Source organism: Solea solea, chromosome 13 (genome assembly GCF_958295425.1).
Source record: "Solea solea chromosome 13, fSolSol10.1, whole genome shotgun sequence".
In the NCBI taxonomy this organism is placed as follows: Eukaryota; Metazoa; Chordata; class Actinopteri; order Pleuronectiformes; family Soleidae; genus Solea; species Solea solea.
In genome coordinates, this window is record NC_081146.1 from 16,704,774 (window position 1) to 16,725,767 (window position 20,994).

The following is a 20,994-nucleotide window of genomic DNA, read 5'->3' on the forward strand; positions in this document are numbered from 1 at the left end:
GGAGAGCGATTGGTAGACGGTGGAGCTGTACATCAGGCGGCTTGATGTGAAAATCATTGGGGCCTGTGCAGGCTGTGGCTCGTGCTGATCATCCTGGTTAGCCCCCCAGCTGGCTGCAGGGCCTGGGTAATGGGTGAACCCTCCGTGAACCAGCATCCTTAGCCTCCACAACACCCCTCAGAGAAGCATAGGGTCTCACACTGCTCCAGCCGATACGGGGCAGGAATAACACATCATAAACCCGATTACAAATAGAATCAAAAAAAAGTAAAGCAGAAAATTCAGGTGCATTTCTCTCTTTCTCTTCTCCTCATCTCCCCCTTGATTATCTGTGCCTGGGATTATTCTCTTTTTATTTGGTCCTGTTCCCTCACTTGTGCTACTCCTTTCCTCCATCCCTAGATACACCATCAGTACATTGTTCCTCCATGTGCACTTCTATTATCTCTGCTATCTGTCCCCTGACTGTGACCGGGCCTGACTGGAGGCTTGTGCTACTCTGCTCTGTGGGCTTTAAAGAGGTTAATAACTTGGGCCTGCGGACATTATTTAAGGGTGGCCACAGGAAATGTAACGCTCTCCTGTTTCTGTTGCTTTAGATCCACCTTTGACCCCGGAATCGTCCTTCCCTCGCCCGCCTGTCATGACAAACACGTCCTTATATCCACTGCATCTCACTTTCTCCCTCTTGCCTCACACTTAGTCTACTCCTTAGTTTTCTCGGAGACCAATTCAGATCCTTCATCATGCAGTTTGGCCCCTCTGGCGCTAAACTGATACAAATGACGTTAATCTCAGAAAGTGTGAACGGCAGCGTTTCCCGGCTTCGTGCGGTTATTTGTCACTATTTCTGTCGGCAAAATGGCTCCATTTTGCACAGAGATTAAAAAAAGTTAAAGCCCAAATAATTGTTTTCATCATTAGGTCACTCAGCATTTATCATGCGCTTTGTATATTAGCTTCCAGTGGATGATTTATACAGGCTCTTCAGGAACCAATGGGATGCAACTATGAGGGTATCAATCCCCATAAGCACTGATCCAATGTACAATCAGCATCTAGAAAAGCTGGGTGGCACATTCAATGTTCCCAAACGGACAAAATGGAGGATAAAATCTAGTTATCCTTATGTTCAACCTCAGGCCATCTTAAATAAAGTTGTCATTAAACTACTTAATGTTAGTATAGACATAAAAGGTCAACATTACATGTATTTTTCTTTAGCTTTCACATTACTTTCCCTCTTTCATGTACTTCATGGAAATACACTGTTTAAAATCAACATGTGAGTGAGGCTTAAACATATTCAGACATGAGCGGAACACGCTTCTGCAATCACTTTAATTAAATCCATATTTTGACAAGCTACCAGGCCATAATATGTCCAATTAGAATTTAATACTGGTTAGACACAGTGACCCTTCTCTCTATATCAGATTCCGCAACACTAATGTAATGGTTGTTTCTCATTTGGCTGCAGATGATTGTTATATATATATATATCATCTGCATCGTTCACGTGCTTGCATGCACATAATGCTCGCTCGCTCGCTCGCACACTCGCACTGAGGGGGAGCCAGTTACTGTGCGGCATCAATCATTCGTCCATAAGAGCGGTTCATTTACTAATTAAAATCTCGAAAAAGAGCGGGCAAAAATTGACAAAGCACTAAATTCTTAATCGCAAGTTTTGAACAACAATCTATAGCTACATATCAATCAGGCCCATGGAGCCTTTTTTGTCTCATCGCCAAGGTCATTTATTTCACCTTTAATACCCTGTCTTGGCTAAATATATTCAATCACTCAGATTATGTTGTGTGTTTTTTTGAAACATGAGATTAAGAAAAAAAAAAAAAAAAAGTTGACACCTGAGTGGATATCAGTAAATTACATATGCGTGCTTTAATTTTCCTTGCCTGTCAATGTGTATGCATGTCAATTTCAAAGCATCCATGTGCTTTATTCTAATGAAAGAGGCGGACAGCGCAACACTTTTTCATTTGGCTAGAAAATGCACTGTTCGGCCAGATTTAAGATGAAATGATGCCTTTGGTTATGGGCTGTGATTAATGTCAAGGACATCAGAGTTCATCTAAATATAGGTGATCTGTATCTGCCTTCAGCGACGCTGAGAGTGAGCCATGCGCAGATCTCACACACACACACACACACACACAGATAGATATCACGCCTAATCCTCAATAATATCACTGGGCGGAGTGACAAATTCAAAAGTGTGGTACTTGACTGAGACTCACAAGAGAAGTTGTGAAAACTACATAGGTTGCAATAAAGCAGAGGTGTCAAACGTGTGATTTTGTGTATAAAACAAGCACTTTTACTTTGAAATATCATCAAGAATATCTTAACTGCAACATCACCATGGACCATTGTTATATTAAACTCTTTTTTCTCTAGACCAGACATATTTAAACAATTTGTATACTTATTCTTTGACATAGAATAGCCTCATCCACATTAAAGCATGTCAAAAAACTTTCACAATGGCAGGGATCACTGTGCAGTGCACTAATTTGCCACAGCCTTGCTGTCTTGTGATCAGGAGTCTCCCTCTCATTGTGAGTTCACACATGTCTTATTACTGGCAAAGAGGAATCGACGTTTCACCACGAGCACGACGAGCCGAGTCTCCGAACCACAATTGGAACAGATTTTCGAGCAGACCAACTTTAAGGAAATGGCTTTTGCAGAGGAGGCGAGCGTTGTCGAATCAAACGACTTACTTAGAAGATAACCGGTGATCAGGTGGCAGTCGTGCAACGTTGGCATGGATTCAATTTATGTGCAGCAAACATTTAACAGCACCAGGCATAACTTCCATGTCGGCCTTCAAAGAAATTCTGCAGCATTTATAATAATTTAGATTAAAGGGTCATTGAAACAAAGTAGGTGAAAAAAGTGGGCTAATTAGCTTTTGCCAATATTGGTTCACCAACTAGTGAAGTTACTTCATTTCTTTTTAAGTATTAAATGTTAAATTAAGTGTACTTCCCTTCCACAGGATTGATGCATATAATGTAATAAATCCACTTTTAAAGATATTTTTTTTTAGTAAAACTGAGTTGTAGCTTTCACTTTAAGTAAGAATTACATCTGCAAAACAACAGGTGCAAATTTCAATATCCTAAATATGAATGTTTTGCATGTTCACGTAAACAATACGTTTGAAACAATTTCCGACTAAGAAATCGGTATGAGCATACGGATTCTATTAAACGTCTTAAAAAGCCGAGGAGTTCAAACAGTTTTGCATGGTCCTATCTGAACAAACATGTCACGTTGTCCCTTATATCATCCTCCTGAAACTGCCTTTGCCCCTGAAGAAAAAGAACCCCCCCCCACCCCCTCCCAGATCTACAGCTGCTTTCATCGAGATTGAGACAAGTTTCTCTTTGATAGGAGAATGTAAATGTGTCATTTATACCTGTCGTGGCTTTTATCATGATGAAGCAGTTCATACTCAGGGAAAAGGGGGGAAAGAGAAATGCAAGCAGTAGCTTCATTCATCGCCTGTCCTGTTTCATTCCCACGCTTGTGATTCTCTATCATGCTCCTCTCAGCAGCCGTCAAGAGGCCAGCGAGCATTGAAACAAATCTCTCATATTCTGCTTTTTGATTTCATTCTTTCTCGCTGTCGTCTCTCCTATTAGCCTATTCATTCTTCACATGTGACTGCCGGCCTGTTAAGGTCATATTAAACCAAAGCAATCCACTTTAAATGGTTATCTACGATGCGCATTAAAAAGCTCTTTGCTGCCCTTTAAATATTGTGATTGGGTTATGGGGGGGTCGCTGTTTCGGAGCGCTGATCGCTCTCCCAGGAGCCCGCTTCAGAATATAAATTGAGTAATATTATAAAGGCGGGCACTCCAGAAGGACTGGGTAATGAATAGGATTCATGATCTGAGGAGGAACACGAGGTCATGCAATGAAGTGAAATACTCTAATAACTCCAATCCAAACTCACTCAGATGACGATACGTTAAGTGAGAGACCCTTGTATTTTTGTTTCTCTCCCTCTCTTTCTCTCCGGAGTACATGAGTATTACATCAACTGTGCGGAAAAAAAAGAAAAAAAGTAAAGTGGAGCCTGATCTGAGATGTAATGATTATTTATTTATGTCTCATTTTGACTCTAATGTCAAGACCACCTATACGAAAAGGGGTCAGATCAAATCTCTGCAAATCTTGTAATCTTCTGCAAAGAAATTAATAAAATACTCATGCAATTTCATAATCTGCCACAAATGTCTCAAGAAATGTACCCGGCAGATCAGACAACAGATTACTCCTGCCGAAGGCCTAAATACTAAAAGATATTAACATTTTACATGTAATCCCACCATGATTATGATTTTTTTCTTCTCTCTCTCAGGAATTACATCCATCATCTTAAATCACCCTAAGCTGTGTTTATTTGAGGTGGTGCATGGACAGTTTTGCATGTTATCCCCCCAAGATCAAGACAAATCTGTGCCGCTGTGAATCTGACCTATAGCGCACTTGTACCTGAGGATGACGACATGACGCGGTATTCAGCTGTATCCAACTGAGGATTAACGCTTAGGATTTAACCCCCCTCCCCCCCGTTTATTATTATTATTCAACTTCTCAAATGATATAACTCATGAGTGAATTAAAAAATAAAGATATAACGTCTCGTATAAAGCCTCTTCAGTCTGTCTGTGCCAGTCTTCATGTGGATTTTAAGTAGTTTTTTTGCCTTTGTAGTGCGATCGAAGAACTGCAGACACACACACACACACACACACACACAGACTGGTAAACATTTGCTGTTATATCATGCTTTCAATAGAAGCCAGTACACTTTCTCTCTGTCAGCGAATCTTGATGGAGTGTATAGGAGTGCTGGAATGAGTAGGGCCTCTTGCAATCAGGCACAGGGAAAATGGTTAATTCCACTTGTGATGACACCGGCTCGGCAAGCACAACAGTTTTCAAGTGCTGACACTGACCAGTAATGACTGAACGAATGGATAGAGAATAGAGAAGGTGCATGTGTGTGTGTGTGTGTGTGTGGGGGGGGGGTAGATAGAGAAGGGTTGAGAAAGGATAGAGGAGTCAGTAAAAGAGACACTAGTAAAGTATGAGAGAGAGAAAAAGGGGAGTAAGAGAGACACAGCTGCTTCTGCACAATCGCTTTTCAGCATCTACAGTCCCAGGCCAAAATACCATTAATACAAGTGTCAGAGGAGTGAGTGGAATCAGGCACAGCACGATGGCTTTGAGTGGCTTGAGAAACAAACGCCCAGGATTCTTTGGTGGGGGTGGTGGAGGGGCGGGCGGGGGGGGGGAGGGGGGGGGGGGGGCGAGCAGGCTTGTCCGCGACAGCCGTCCATTCTTCTGGCCTCTTTTGTGGCTCGGCCCGGCGCTGTCCGTCGTTCCTCCTCCTTTTATTTTGTGCAAAGATTAAATTGCACATGATCTCTCATGTCTCCGGCCCTCCGCTTGTCATAGGTCGACGACCTCCATGCGGCTCAGATAATAGATACATCCTCTGTTTGTCTCGCGGTGGAACGCTTGTCCGCCACAGTCCAGTAACCCGCCATTGTCACACAGTCTAAAGCAATTAAGTAAAATGGTGGCTAAAGCCTCGGCGTGTCCTTTCAATATTTATTACATCCCTTTTGTGAAAAGAGCTATTTAGTCGCTGTATCTAAAAATGATCACTAATGCAATTACATCTGCATTTAGAATACACATTAAGGGCAATCTTTACCCCTTAGAGGAGCCCAATGTGCCAACAAGAGGAGATAACAGATGAAAGTTACACAGGACGTTGCATGTCTGTGAATAACAAAGAGCAACATGCACAGTGAGGCTGGTTTTTGCAAGTACAATCTTCACTTTTTGTCCCCTTTATTGTTCATCAAACAGCATAAATAAGTTACCCGGAACTTCTTCCATCAGATTTGCTGTTGCTGATCTTTGAGTTTCTCTACGTGGCACTTTCCTCTCTGTCACTTCAGACTCTGCTGCTCTTTTTTCTTTTTCCTTTTTTCTTTTTTCTTTTTCTTTTCTGTATTTCACACAAATCTGCAGCACAAAACATAGCGGTGATATATGATGTGGCTCCACTGTCAGGAAGCTCGGCTTGTGTGATGATAGTAAGGAGTTTGAAAATGTTCAAACATGAAAGCGGAGATGAAAATAGGACTGGTTAGTCAAACAGGAAAGGACGCTTGTCAACAGCCTTACCGATAATAAGCCTTTGGTTACAACAGATGTAGTTATCGAGATAGCCACATAAGACTTAATTAAAACCCATACAGTCGGTGTGCGTCGTGTTCCTGGCGGAGTTGACAACATTTCAAGGGATCGACGTTTCCCAGACAATTGGGACAAAAACATGGGACTTTGGGAAAGACGAGTCCATGTGGCCTCTGTGTCTTGTTCACAGCTGATGAGCCAGATGTCTAAAAGTGAGGGGAAATCAAACACTTCATTAACACAGAGATGAGCAAAACAGCGTGGTCACAGTGTGGATGGTAAAATGACAAAGTCAGGAGGAAGTTCGGGTTTCAGTGCGAAAGCTTGTGGCCATTTCGGCGGTGAACGTTGTCATCAGCCTTTCACCAGTTCTAAGGAGACGCCTCCATACGTTCATGTGCGTAAAGCCGTGTTTTCGGGCTATAACTCATAGCTTATTAGATTAGTGTTTCTAATCCCTTTAACACTGTGTTACTCGGAGAGTTTGACAGGCGATTGGTTTTTACTGTGATCTCTGTGTGCAGCAGCAGTAGCTATAGCTACTGCCAAAATAAGGATACATGTATGCTTTATTTAAATACTGTGTCATCTCAGTTTGCTGATATGAGCCACAGGTAAAGCTACATGGAACAACCTGTGTTTTAAATCTCCACCATTGTTCCAACATGACTTAGTGTTGTGTGTTGTGTTGCTTTATGTTAAATACAGGATGAATTGTGGATGTGGAAGGACGGAGTTGATAAAAGGCCATTTCTACTGTATCTTTATAACGTGTAATAAAAGTAATGTAACTATACAATCCATGATATGTTTGCAGTTGTAAAACTAAAGACCGTCAAGTAATAAAAAAATCTTTCGGGTAACTTGGCACACTCATCATATAAGGACTTCAGTCTACCATCTCTGAGCCAACTGGCACACTCACAGGTTGGTGTTTCACAGAGGCAAGGTTACGTCTCGGTGCATATTCCATCATCCAGCGTGGAAACACTGACTCCGGTATGTCTCTATCCTGGACTAAGTATCAACAAGCGATGTCCCTCTGTGAGAACCAGTCTGCTGTCAGCCTGGAGCCAGTCCCTCTGTCCCCCTCTCTCTCTCTCTCTCTCTCTCTCTTCCCCCTTTCCCTCTCTCTTAATTGACTTCCCAGTTTGATAACACATGCCTGTCTGATTGGAGCCAGGCTGTCTCGTTGATGCTCAGAGGAACGTGCCTCTTCAATAGCGGATCAATTAGTTTATTAAGATAACCAGGGACACAGGTCCTATCCTGGCTCCTGCTATAAAAGGGTCCAGAGCTGCAGTCTCTGTTTTGTTTTGCAGTTCATGCAGAGAAAGTAACCGAGCAATACTTTTTTTCTGTCCCTTAAATACTATTTTGTTTTTATTATTTAAAACGTTAAAAGTTATTACGATTATTTTTTGAATGATCTCTGTATTATTTCATGAGAAATGTATGCATATTTTTTCGGGGAGAAAACAAGCCTCTCTCATCCCAAAATATATAAGAAATGAAAATAATTCCCTGTGTAAATATGTTCTTTGTTTCCATAACCGTTCAACCAATTTCATGAAAATGTGTGCAGTAGTGGGTTACACAGTGGTGCAGTAGTTAGCAGGGTTGCCTCGCAGCAAGAAGGTTGCCGTTTAGGATCCCGGTTTCGACCAAGGGCCTTTACTCCGCGTTCTCCGGCTTCCTCCCACTGTCCAAAAAACATGCAGATTAGATTAATTGGACACTCTAAATGAACCATAGGTGTGAATGGTTGTTCGTCCCTGTGTCTTGTTGGCCCTGCGATGACCTCACCTTTGCCCTTATAGCCTGCGACCCTCATATGGAGGATAACATAGTAGAAATGAATGAATGAATGAATGAATGGTGCTTACTGACAGACAGGCAGACACTGAAAACACACTTCCTCAGCTGAGCTACTTATTAGCTCCATACTCAAGATAAATCTACTGTATTTATCAAACTTAAATAGATGTATCTATGTATGTATGGGGAAGGCACTGTCAAAATCCATTGAGGTTTTACACTCCAGGATTTTTAAATTTTCATGTGTGGTGTACATGTCTTTAATCAGGCATAGATACAGACAGATGGCATGTCTCCTATTAATTTTAAATGAGTGGTTCATCTTGAGCCATGGCAGGTGGCTTGAATATTCATTTCAATTTGATAATTCCACAGATTACTCCAAGCAATCTCAAGGCTCCAAGATTTATATGTGGAAAAAAAAACAACAACACAACCCAGTCTCATCAGCCTAAACCGAGAAGTAGGTTTAGGAAAATGAATGATTTTTCTTCCCCCTGAAGATCCCCAGTGTCATTTCACGCCTCCAGAATGCAAATACAGCATTTTGCTGTCGATGATTATCCCAGTTTAAAACAAATAAAATAAAAGCAAGAGATAAAGTGCAAGGTCGTTGGGTGAAGGCGACTTGGCGAAAAGTGAGTTTCCCTCCTCCCTGTACAATAAGCAGAGGTTCATGTAATAACAGGTCAACTGACAGCTCGTCATTACATCAGCGCCACAGATCTGGTTTCCCTCCTCTGCTCATTGAGGTATAACCGGCAATTGTGTCCCTTTGTGAGCAACTTTTATCGAGGCTGCACTGAAAAGCCTCCAAGCCCAGAGGTCAGGGGGCAATGTACTGATGGATTATGGGGTTTCACTGTGCCTGGTGCTGCTGACAGGCTTTATTGGTGGGGAGGATGAGCTTGTAGCCCTTTATATAATTATTGTATTAAGGCCAGTGTGCCCCTGCCTTGCTGGCACTTGTCCCTGGATCAATGTGGAGATAATTTCAGAAATGAATAGTTAGTATCGATCAGTCCCCTTAGTGATGGCTTATCAGCCTCTCGGACAGGTTGCTGTAGATTATTGTGCCATTGTCATTTATAGCCTTTATCATAGAATTCGTATATTTCTTTTTTTCTTTTTTTAAGCCGGTCTGGTTCAAACAAAGACAATTCAATTTGCAATGGATTTCGCTCTCTGTTTTTTTTTTTCCTCCCTCCACCTTTTCTCCACTCTGTGGCGCACAATAAGCAATACATTACAATTGTTTGTGTTTTTATCACCTGCTTTTCTCGGGCAGCTCATCTGACACCGCAGCGTTGGGCCGATCTCTGTAAGGACTGTGTGTGTGTGGGGGGGGAAGAGGAGGGCGCGAACGTCAGCACTTGAACTCTGGCTGAGGGATTGAGTGAGCTTCGGTTCAGACAAACCAGTGACCTTCAGCCCTGGTGTTTGTTGAGAGGAGAACTTGACCTTAATAAACAGACCACGGAACAAGGACATGTGGACCTGAAGTCTTTCAATTTGCCAGGACCAAAAAAAAAAAAGAGAAAAAAGAGAAATGGCTGAAACGGTGGTCTTAACATGCAAACTAGCAGGAGGGTTTGAGTCTCAGCTCTGCCGTAAGTGTGTTTGTGTGTTTATTCATCTTGTAGCCTCTTTGTTTGAGCAAGGCGAGCCCCCCCCCCCGGTGTCATGTTTGTACTTTCCCCTCTTGCCTTCTAAACTGTGAATGACAAGATGTATCCATCAGTGGACCAGAGCTCAATTTCAATAGCAGCTCAGGGGGAATCATTCAGAGAAATGTAATTTACTCACTATTGGTCAGTTTGACCCCTGACCTCAATCACTTGACACAGTTTCCATGGAAACCATTGAAGAAAAAAGAAAAGAAAAGGGAGACAGATCATTTCTAATTTCTGCTGCTCATCCCACACGCAGTCAAAAGAAAACAACGAGGCGCGGGGGGGGAGGCGGGGTAATAAAAGGGCGTGCAGTGTAAAATGAACGAAGAATCAGCGAAAGCAGAACCAACTGAATTTACACTTCATTCAAGACGCGGGGGTTCATTACGCTGAGAGCGTTCCCGATCGTTACATAATTATATCAACATTGCTATTAGTCATAACCGTCAGACGCAGTCATTTTTTTCACGCCGCTGACAGATTAATTACACCCAATTATTTCAGAAGTGTTCTTGTACCAATTAGTCATACAGTTACACAGCGCTAATAGCGCAGGGATAAAAGACAATAAATGACTATCATAGATAATTTCAATTAAGAGGCATGATGGATTAATTAACACTCTGTCATTTTAATGCCCTAGGTGGTCGGATATGATGAGGGATGATGATCAGAGGAGGATTTTCCGCTCAGTAGTGGAGGTGAAGCCAAGAGCATTTGTGAACCGTTTCCATTCAGAATATGAGTTGGAACAAAAGTGCACTGGTTTGATGGGACGAGATATGAACAATGAGGATGTGTGGAGCTGCATTCCTTTCATCTTCTCTTCTTTTTTGCTAAAGTTACAATGCAGGATTTGTTACAACTGTAGTAAAATATATGACATATGCATAACATATGCATTTGTTGGCATGTCGACGATATCAGTGAACTTTTAAGCAGGATTTCACAGATGTACACACAACCCTGTCTTCAGACCAGGTACAGAAAACCAACATTAAAGCATTTTATACAAATATGATGACATTGTTTTAATTTCCAACACATTAGAAACCAAAACTAACCCCAAATATAACAACATAAGAACGATAGTGTTTCAGCTTGCTTACTCAACCCTGGTTTATATAACCTATTTCCGCACAGAGCTTGGCAAAAAGGTGTTTTCTTTCTGCCTAAGCGGATTTTTAAAACTTATTTCATTTAAAATTCTTTATTGTTGTGTTGTCTGGCTGTAGTTCTGTGTTGCACTGTTGTACAAGGCCTCTCTTGAAAAGGAGACCCCAACAATGCCAGAAAGTAGTGTTAAAGTAGACCTGCTCAGACTTTACGTAGCGAGTCGGCGTAGCAGCAAAACAATCTTGGAGACATTATTTCAAAGTTGAAAATCTCACATTGTGTCGCTTTAATTTGTATTGATTTAAATAATGAAGGTAAGATAAAAACAACAACAAAACTGTTCAAAAACGCAGAAAGATGCTGAGCAGCCTTTCCTGAGGAAAAGGCTGTCCAACCCTGGACAGAAAACAGATGGACAAAGTTAAGCAAAGCGCAGCAAATAAAAGAGAGAAAAGGAAAAAAAAATAAAAATCTAAACAAGGCTAGGAGCTACAGCACAGGTGTAGGTGTAATTGTTTGACTATGTGGTCATTTTGTGTTTTAATCATTTGTTTTATGTCTAAGTGTAGTGACTGTACAATAATGTGCTGTCCTGAGGAGGTTTCTTCTCATTTTGTTTTATGTGATACTTTGAATTGACATAGCAGTGAAGTATAAATATACAGTGATGATGGTGCAGTAAGTTGTGTGTGTGTGTGCAGAGTATGACTTCAGCACTGTAAACCCTAATAAGTTCACAGAACTCAAAAATTATTTTGTAACAGATTACACAAAAATATTTAAGTGATATTTTTAAATGTTTTAAGTTCACATAAAATAAAGATTACATTTGCAGTTGACTTAAATCATCTCAATGTTATCTTATAAATATTGATATTCCTCAACTTATAATTAGGGAGTAATTCACTCAAAATCTTCAATATTTTTCAACTCATATAATGTGGGAAATACACTCAAAATTTTCAATATTCTTCAACTCATATAATGTGGAAAATACACTCAAAATGTTCAATATTCTTCGGCTCATAATCTGGGGGACATGCACTCAAAATTAATTCTAAACTGAAATACTGATGTCGACCCGCTACACAATTATAATCAGCTAATAATGTTAGAAAACATTGAAGTGACACCACAGTGACAATTTAACAACTCTTTTTATTCGACACAATGTGCTTTTTAAAAAAGCACAAATCAAAGGAGCTCAGTGAAAACAAAATGCTTGACATAAATTAAAACAAAAGGAAATGACTCCAGCAAAACAAAATGTGTTTTAAAGTGCATTAAGTGTCTTCTCAATAGTTCCATATTCTGATAGTGGTCATTGTCAGCACTTACTGTACCTTGAAGGCTACAAATCACTTTTTTAAAATAAAACATTCAAATAAAGTACTTGTCTCTACTGTGCCGTACTTCAACTGGCAACATCAAGGCAGTGCATCAACGTAGGCATTAGGCAACAGAACATTAAACATGTATAGTGCATGAATTGAACAGTGAATTGAAGATGCAAACTGTGCCACATTCAGCATAACTAATTAGGCTTTGTACTGAGTAGAAATCTGAGGTAGAAGAGGCAAATGGTTACATTTGTTAACAGGGGAAAAAAGAAAAACCTTCCTCAATACTCAGCTCAACAAATAGTCCATTCTGGGATATTCACTCATAGAACAAATCATTCTTCAGTGTCAGTAGACGCCCTTTCAGTGGTTTGTTGTCCTCAAGACACATCACAACTTTTTGGATGAATGTAAATGTAAGCTCAAGACTCTTTGGATACTTTAGGTCTAGTGCATAGATGTACCCAAAGAGCAGGACAAATGAGTCAGCCAGATTTGTGGGACCACTTACAAGTATTTCATCCTCCACAACAATACAGATGCTCTCAGGGCTGAAGAGGGCCACATCAGTAGTGTCATCCATGACGACTGTCAGGAGAGCCACAGGAGTGTCAGTGAGGTCTGGACCATCTGCTGACTACAAAACACAAATATTACAAGAATGAGTCCAGCCCCTCAAGGATACAAATCATGCAAATGATGTCTAGACATTACTGTCACTTAGCACTAAGCTACGTGTTTAAACTATTTTCTTTATATATGCTTATGTCTTATGTTAGTTTCCCACCTATCTGTTAGCATACATTTTGTTCATTGGAATGCTTTATACTTACCTTTTCATTTATGTAATTTATACATGTTAGTTTGCAGAATAACAACTCAAATAAACTACATAAACTGGTACTTGGGGGTATTCCAGGATGTTCAACACACTCTGAGCCTAACCCTGAACTCTGAGTGGATTTAAGGCTAATATAAAAGAAAGTGATGTTAAATTCAAAATGAAAAGACGACCGCATCTAAAACTCTGTCAATGATTTTTATTACGGCCGCGTTACTTTTTTTTCCCCCGCAGAAAATGTCTGCTTCCTGTTTTCTCCCCCTGAATCACAGCATCGGAGCTTCATTGATGGTGTCTTTTTACTAGTCGTCAGGCATAAGCTCACCTCAGAGTTCACATACTCAGAGTCGACTTTCCTAACTCAGAACAGCTGTTCTGGAACTGAAAACTCAAAATTTCACATCACAGGGTAAGTCAACTCAAAGTTCAGGGTTATGCTCAAAGTTTGTTGAACCTCCTTTCTGGAATAGCCCTCTAGAATGGAGAACTCAGAGTTTCCCTCATCTCAGGGTTCAGACTGAGTTTTCACGTAACCTGCTTTCTGGAATACCCCCCTTGTTCTCCTAGAGTTCTTTGAGTGATGTCATATGTTTAAGCTGACAGAATAGCTAGGCAAAGGGATTGATAGTGAGGCCAGTACACTTACATTACAGGTCCTGAAGAACTTGGAGGCATCTTCACGCAGGTACACAGGAAGTGCACGAAGGACGAGGGCCCGTCTCATATTTGTATCACGTTGTTCCTAGATAGACAAAAAATATCCATTACAATAGTAATTACACAAATGCAAAGCAAACACTTAAAAAAGTGGTCATTGCTATAGATGGTAGATCTTGGGTCACCATTTCTTCAGTAAAACATTTACTTTATAACTTTCTATTGTAAATACTTTAATAACTCACAAAAGAAAAAACTTACAAAAACAGTAGTTATTTGGACTTCTTGAAATTGAAGCTGATAAAGTATCTTTTTAACGTCCCTCTTACTGATAGAATACATCTTGTCAAGACGTCTATCTATGAGGAGATGACAATGTTGTGTTCATGGCATAATCACATAACCTCGGGGCACAGTCGAGGCAATTCACACTATGGCTTCTTATAGTTCTCTGCAAACAATCTGTTAATAATCTGTTTCTGAATCATGCAAAGTTAGAAATTCACCTGAAGGTCATAAATCCTCATGAGCTTGGCTAGCTCCTCCGCTATCTTGCCAGTCTTGGTGGCCTTGTCTCTGAACAAGGTGATGAGTTTAGGCATGTGTCTGTCCAGCTCCTTGTAGAATTGATTGCGCAGGTTAACGTTGTTGATTCTGTGGAACTCTGCAAACACCTGTACATGGACAGAATTACACAGAAATGTACCATGATGAATTAGGAAAAGAATTGTGAATGTATTTTAAGAAGTTTTCTGTTGGCAGGTAGCAAAACCAAGGGCAATTCTATTAGGGATGAGTCAGAACCAAGGTCAAAATAGAAAGTTAATTGTCATTCTTTAATTTAAAACAGGCTATATAATGTTATCTAATGGAAATTAAAATAATTAACCTCTGTGTACTTTGTTTACTGTGAATGGCAAAAAAATATGTCAGAGCTTGATGTGTTGTCATCTTTTATATCTTCCATTTGCTTTTTGGTGAATTTTTGGAAAATTTAGATTTTTAAAACAGTCATTTAAATATTGTAAAAATCTAACATGTTCAAAGTGGGCATTCTAAAGAGTCATGTTGATTAATTGCTCAACAGGGAGAACAGTAAACTAATAGAAAAAAAACATTTTTTTTTTACCTGTGACTCCATAAGTAGGGCTGGCCATCTGTCCACGACGTCTCTCACCCGTGGAGCTACAAGAGCGCCAACAATTTCTTGGCGACGAAGGGCATAGGTTGTGTTCATGAGCCTGCCTATGACTAATTGGTTTCTCTCAGTCTTTTCGACTTCATGTATGATTTCTTCTCTCATTGTTTCCAGAGTGGCTGGGGTTTGATCCTTTGGTAGGTTGATGATGTAATTGACCTCTGCTTTGCGAGCTTTCTTTATGTTTTGATGGGGGTGATCGTTGTCTGGGTTGTTTCGGCTCCGCCTCCCTGTGTTGATGGCTACTTCTGCAACCCCAGCTTTGGCCAGATTGTTACGGTAAGACGCAACCTTGTACCCTATGTGACGTTTCCATCCCAACTCCCCGTCTTCACCAGCCGTCATTCTGAGACATGGATGAGCTATAATCAAAGCTTGAGCAGCCATTGCCAACTCCTTCTCATGTGGGTAGGGTTTAAAAGTGTAGATCGTTTCTGCCATCTTTTTAAGGATTTCACTCTTCTGTGACCTCTTTAACTTCAGCAATTTTCCTGATTCTTCATAAACACGATTTCCTTCATCTAGTATATGCTCCATTTCATAACCAAAACCAGGAACAACAAAGTGATCAGGCCAACTCTTCTGGCGCTGTAAAGCAGGTACATGTGGGAGTATGTCTGTGTCAGAAGATCCAGTAGATGAGGTGTCACCTTCAGATCTGACGACTCTTAGTGTGCCCTTCTCTGGTAACTCCTGGATGTCCAAAAGAAGACAAAGATCACCATCAAAGTCCGGATCCTCATAGTGCAGGCTAAAGTCCCCATCCAGCCTCGGCTTGAACCTCTCTTGCATTATTTCTTTCAGCTCCTCCACTGACTTTGGTCGCTCAAGTAGAGTAAGTTTAAGGGTGTCTCGAGCAACATACACACGCAGCACATGCTTCTGGGCAGCAGCCATCTTTTGTTCCTAAAAGACAAAAACACGTTAATTTTCATGGAGAGTGAAGGTGACACACACAACGTATACATGCCCATATACCCACTGGGACACCACTTGAACTATGGGATGTATGGAAGGCCAGCTGCTGGAGTGGGGCTGTTAACCTGCTTCAAAAAATCTTCAGTGTAATAATATGAAACGTTTGGGTGTCAAGAGCACTCTTCCATCTATATTGTAAGCACAGAGAGGGGTTTTGTCATTTAGCTCTGATGGGGTGTGAACAGCCAGATTGTTTGGGAAAAGTTCGTAAGATCTCAGGTGTTCAATGTAGTGTGATGTGTGCTCTTGGCAAAGAAAGACAACACTACTGTTAACCAGGAAAACCTGTTCAATTCTACAGTAATTAGGTAGTCCTCCCTCTTGTCCCACAGACAAAAACATTCCTACATCATAATCAATTCCATCAATGCAGACCTTTGATGTGCTGTAAATAACATTGCTTGCTGTTATTTGTTCAATGTAAGTCTTGGCAACATTTGTAAGCATTGATACCAGAACAGAAGAGACATTTGATGTCTGCTGGTGAGGTTTGAAGAATCCTGAGGCACTGAGATGGTATGCTACCATGTATTGATGCCTGTCTGCAAGTGTTTTTAACACATTTTTAAAGTTTTGTGTGTCGTGTACAACTCTCTTGAAAAAACGGTGTTTACCCTCAAACCTCATTGTCCACAAGTGTACAAGAGGCCCAAAACGGCGTACAAGGTCAGGATAGTGTTCAATGTAGTGATGCTTAGGGCGGAGTTTGAAATCTGGAAAGGCTTCTTTCAGCATCTCTCTATGATCCTGTATCTTGGACTGTAAATACTGGATGGACTCCTCTGTGAATTCTGAGCTCAGCGATAACTCTACTACCTCTTTTAAGTCCATTAGCACAGTCCATGCTCCATCCTCTTCAGGTACTGCATTCCCAATAATCAAAGGTAGCAGTCTAAGCAATGTGGCATTTTCATGGCCATTACCACCAATGCTTTTCTTTACAGAGAAAGTCTGTGGTATTTTATGAGGTTTGTCAAGCTTGTCTGTGTGCTGGTATGGAAATAAGAGTATTCTCTCATTCAAATATTCAAGGGTGAAGTATTTGCGACGGATCATCTCTCCGATACACAGGGCGAGCTCTACGGGCACAATGCCCTCAAAAAGATCATGGAGGGCATCAGGTGGAAAGCCAGTGACAGTATGAAAATGCTCGAGATGCTGGCTCAGGACACAATCTGCCCGAACACCATTCTGACTATCCCCATGCATTACAGCATTTACATCACTATTATGGCTGTCTTTTGTCCTAAGACTGAACTCGCCACTTGCAACTTCATGAGTCTGAAGTTTAGCTTGTGTCGCTGTGCAGAATCTGCAAAAATATTCTGCTCTAAAAGACTTTGAAAAGCCTGCCAAATCATGGGCTGCAAGATTGTCAGACACCACACACATGACTGTTCCTTGAACTACCTTACCAATAGACTCAATGAATACCCCATCTTGTTCAAGGGTACGAAGGTCTCTCAACAAAGGTCCAAGTGCTTTTTCATAGCCAAATGTCTGTACATCAGCCACTTTACATAAAGCTGCAAGCTGAATCACATGCAGGGCTGATCGATATTTACTGGGAAGATCAGCAAGCATCCAGTATACTGAACAGATTTTGTGTATTTTGCGTGATGTGCCAAGTGGATTGGCTATTTCCAAATCATCAATGTACAAAATGATTGTTATCTTCAACTCATCTGAAGACAAGAATGTGTTCTCTTTGAAGTAAAAACCATCTTGGTGGCTTACATAATGACTGTTTTGTGCCACTTTTGTTTCTTTAATTTTGTCCAGAATATCTGTATGATTGAAGATGTTTTGTATCATCTTAAGAATGGGAACATGCACTGCTGTGTGTCCTGGCTGTAGCAGATACTGTACAGGCTTTACCACAGGGTAATTATTTTCAATGAAGGTTTTCCTTCTCTTGGTTGAGGATAACTGCTTCCCCTTAGCTGTGGCACTGACAATAACATTACTGTCCATAACAGTACTGACGACCTCATTTATAAGTGTTTCACTGACAGTGATGTCATGACTCTGTAAGACCTTTCTAATGTCATGTTTGAGTATCGGTTGGGACAAGGAAAATATCTGAGTCAAATGTTCCACTATTTCCTGAGATGCTATGTCAGATACATGAAGAATAGATTGCATCTTTAGGAACAATGATGCCAAGTTATGGTTCAACTGGGCTCTTAAAGAGTCTGTGTCACACTGACTGTTTACCTCATCATGATCAAATGTGTCCGCAGACCCTGCACTGTGACTTTCAGCAGGTTCCCCAAGACTTTCTGCTGGAACTACAACTGGGGCACTATCATTGTCTGCCAATACAACACATTCACCAAAGTCTGAATCACCACCATGTTTTCTACTTTTGTGTGCATTAAACGCCGAGTAGCTATTTGTTCTGTAATTACAGTTCGTGAATGGGCATGCTACCATCTCATGACTTCGTAAATGACTTCTCAAATGACCAAATAGAATTTCCTCAGAAAAGGGCTGCTTGTAATTACACAAAGGACATGTAAAAAAACTACACGCTCCTTCAGTTGCATCTACTCTACATGAATCATTATGTGATCTTGACAGATGAGCTTTCATCGCTTCAAATGATGGAAAAGTACAAATGCAACTGTCATAGAGACATGGCAGGGGGGACACTCTTGAATATTGGCTATGCAGTACAGTATAGTGCCAAAATAACTGTCCCCGAGTATTTGAAGTTGCAGAACACAACTTGCACTTCCACTCCATTAGGCCAACTTCACCCTGCAATTTAAATATTTTAAATGTAAGTCCATTCAGCCCTGTTTTGCACTGTTGGCTATTCAAAAATTTAATTTGTACAAGTTATAATGTGTGTAAAATTTTGAAACGATTATGCCAACCAGTGGACAACACATCAGTAAATTGATTAAGTCTGTTCTGCTGCAAAAAATCTAAACATTGTGAATAATTCAGGGCAAAAATCACTATTTCTTTTTATTCAAATTAGTACATTAGTAATATACAAACCTCAGCAATTGGCACCTGTCTGATGATGAAACGCTGACTCTCTGTAGCACTCTTTGTAGTCCGATATCTGTACACAACATGCACACAGAGATGATTTATTAATGTTCAAAAACTATCTTAAAATAATACATAATGCTACATGAAATTTAAAAAAGTGAATATATAGATAAAAAAAGTTTCCAAATCCATCGAAAACATTTATTATACGCTAATTATAGTAAAGATGAAAATGTTAAAAGATGAGCAAGTTAGTTATTAACAAGCAAAGCATCAAAGTTGTGCACTTATAGATCTGTTATTTCAGTTGTTGATGTTTTTGTTTTTAACAAAGTATTAATAAAGGGTTCAAACTGTGGACCCCACAGTTGAGATACACACATTTAAAGAAATAGCAAAAGAACGACTGTGGAAACACATAAAATAAAACCAACTGTTAATAACACTATTTCATAATATATCCTACCTGAACTGATTTCGAGATGATCTCATAACCACACACTTGAGCCTACGAAGAAGTACAAAAACCAGGCCTGATTAGCATCATGTTGTTCGTTTCACGCTAGCACACACATACATACACACAGCTCGACAACGTAAACTATTGACTGTGTAACGCGGACACGTATTGAAATAAGTATACTCACAGTATGCACGTGCATTACCGGCGAACATCGAAAACAACAACCGGCAGAAACCGGAAAGCAGGGATAACGTTATGCTTTCTGCCTCCGCCAGAAAGTTCAGACTCAAGGACCTAACTCCCCTGTCCCGGGAAAACATGCATTATGGGAAATGTAGTTCATCTAAGAAACCGTCAGATAACGTTACGCCGTTGTAAAATGAACGTATTTGTCACATTCAACAACTTCTAAAGTTACAATTACTTGGATTTGTAAACTATTCACAACAAATAATTACTATTCACATTGTACAAATGTATTCCCAGTTCCAAATTTAATCGAAATTCAAATTAAAAAAACGTTAGAGGTACTTACCAATCAGGGCTGATGATAAGACGACGCGTAAGAAAACGAGGGCAATAAGACAGTGGTGGTGGTTTGAAGCGGTGGGATAAAATTGCGCATTGCACACAAATACAAATATATTTGCAAACGAATAAAAACTGTGTTCTACATCAAACCGAGCTGGCCAAAACTTCCCCGCATCAAAACAAATTCAAGATGGCTGACTCAGCTTTCCTGAGAGAGAGATAAGACCCACCCACCATGACGTCATGAAGTCGATGATTTGAACTTTTTGAGTGTTCCACACAAATTAGCTATAAAATATTGAGCCCTATTTAATTAAAGTGGCATAAATCTCAACAGAGCTCAACACTTTATAGTTTGGTCAACTGCATAACGACATTTGACTGTTATGACCTTATTAGTTATGAGCTAGGACAACTGTTTGGGATTACAGTGAGGTGGCTAATGAGGATGGAGGCGTTTCTCATGTGCTTTTCTAAAATGCTGTATCGGCACATTATTGGCATGGCAACAGTCCCTGAACATAATGGAGATATAAGAATGTGTAATATAGAGTGTCTTATATCCTTTTTTTCAGCACAACCTACAGCAATCTGATGAAAAAAAATCACCAACTTTATAAACACACATTTCAAAGTTCACTTGAATCGTTTTTATGAACAAAAACAAAAGAAAAATGGTCTATTTTGTGACTTCTGCACAATTCTTGCTACTTTATATCACTACTAAAACTGCAATACAAAATGAATGCAGAAAAAACCCTGCATTTTTTAAAGCCTGAATATGTGGCCTATTAAGACACACCCCCAGGATGTCCACATAAGGAGTTGTGTGTTATTCCCACAGCAAATTACCATGAGTGCACCTGCGGGACAGATCCGTGCCGCGTGAGCACTAAGGGTTAACTATGACAGCAGAATCAGAATTTGTGTGTGTGTGTGTGTGTGTGTGTGTGAATGTTTAGGTCAGCGCTGACCACATCTTTGTGTGACGCCCACCATCAGTCTCTGCATTTGATCATCCATCATCAGAAGACAGGACGCAGGCCTTTTCCTCACATGTCAATGATCCTGTGAGCTGGGATTTTGTGAGTGCAGGTCTTTTCACTAAAATCAGCTAA

The 20,994-nt window shown here is 40.4% G+C and overlaps 1 protein-coding gene across 1 annotated transcript; it reads right to left on the reverse strand.

The window, feature by feature from the left end:
* Nucleotides 1-12,400: 12,400 nt before the first annotated feature.
* On the reverse strand, nt 12,401-20,060 carry LOC131471312 (uncharacterized). Its single transcript, XM_058647812.1, has 9 exons — nt 19,881-20,060; nt 19,530-19,648; nt 19,349-19,390; nt 18,886-18,952; nt 14,830-15,804; nt 14,207-14,374; nt 13,690-13,785; nt 12,714-12,839; nt 12,401-12,424 (listed from the first exon to the last, which is right to left on the reverse strand). The coding sequence occupies exons 3-9, from the start codon at nt 19,372-19,374 to the stop codon at nt 12,401-12,403; spliced, it is 1,482 nt and encodes a 493-aa protein (XP_058503795.1). The 5' UTR covers nt 19,375-19,390; nt 19,530-19,648; nt 19,881-20,060.
* Nucleotides 20,061-20,994: the final 934 nt, after the last annotated feature.

Bases quoted from the DNA above. Each gene is read 5' to 3' on its own strand.
- LOC131471312 (XM_058647812.1), bottom strand. From the start codon at position 19,374: ATGAGATCATCTCGAAATCAGTTCAG. The intron at 15,805-18,885 runs GTTTGTATATTA...TTTGTCTTTTAG, and splicing joins GACAGGTGCCAATTGCTGAG to GAACAAAAGATGGCTGCTGC. The intron at 12,840-13,689 runs GTAAGTGTACTG...TGTGTTTTGTAG, and splicing joins AGTTCTTCAGGACCTGTAAT to TCAGCAGATGGTCCAGACCT.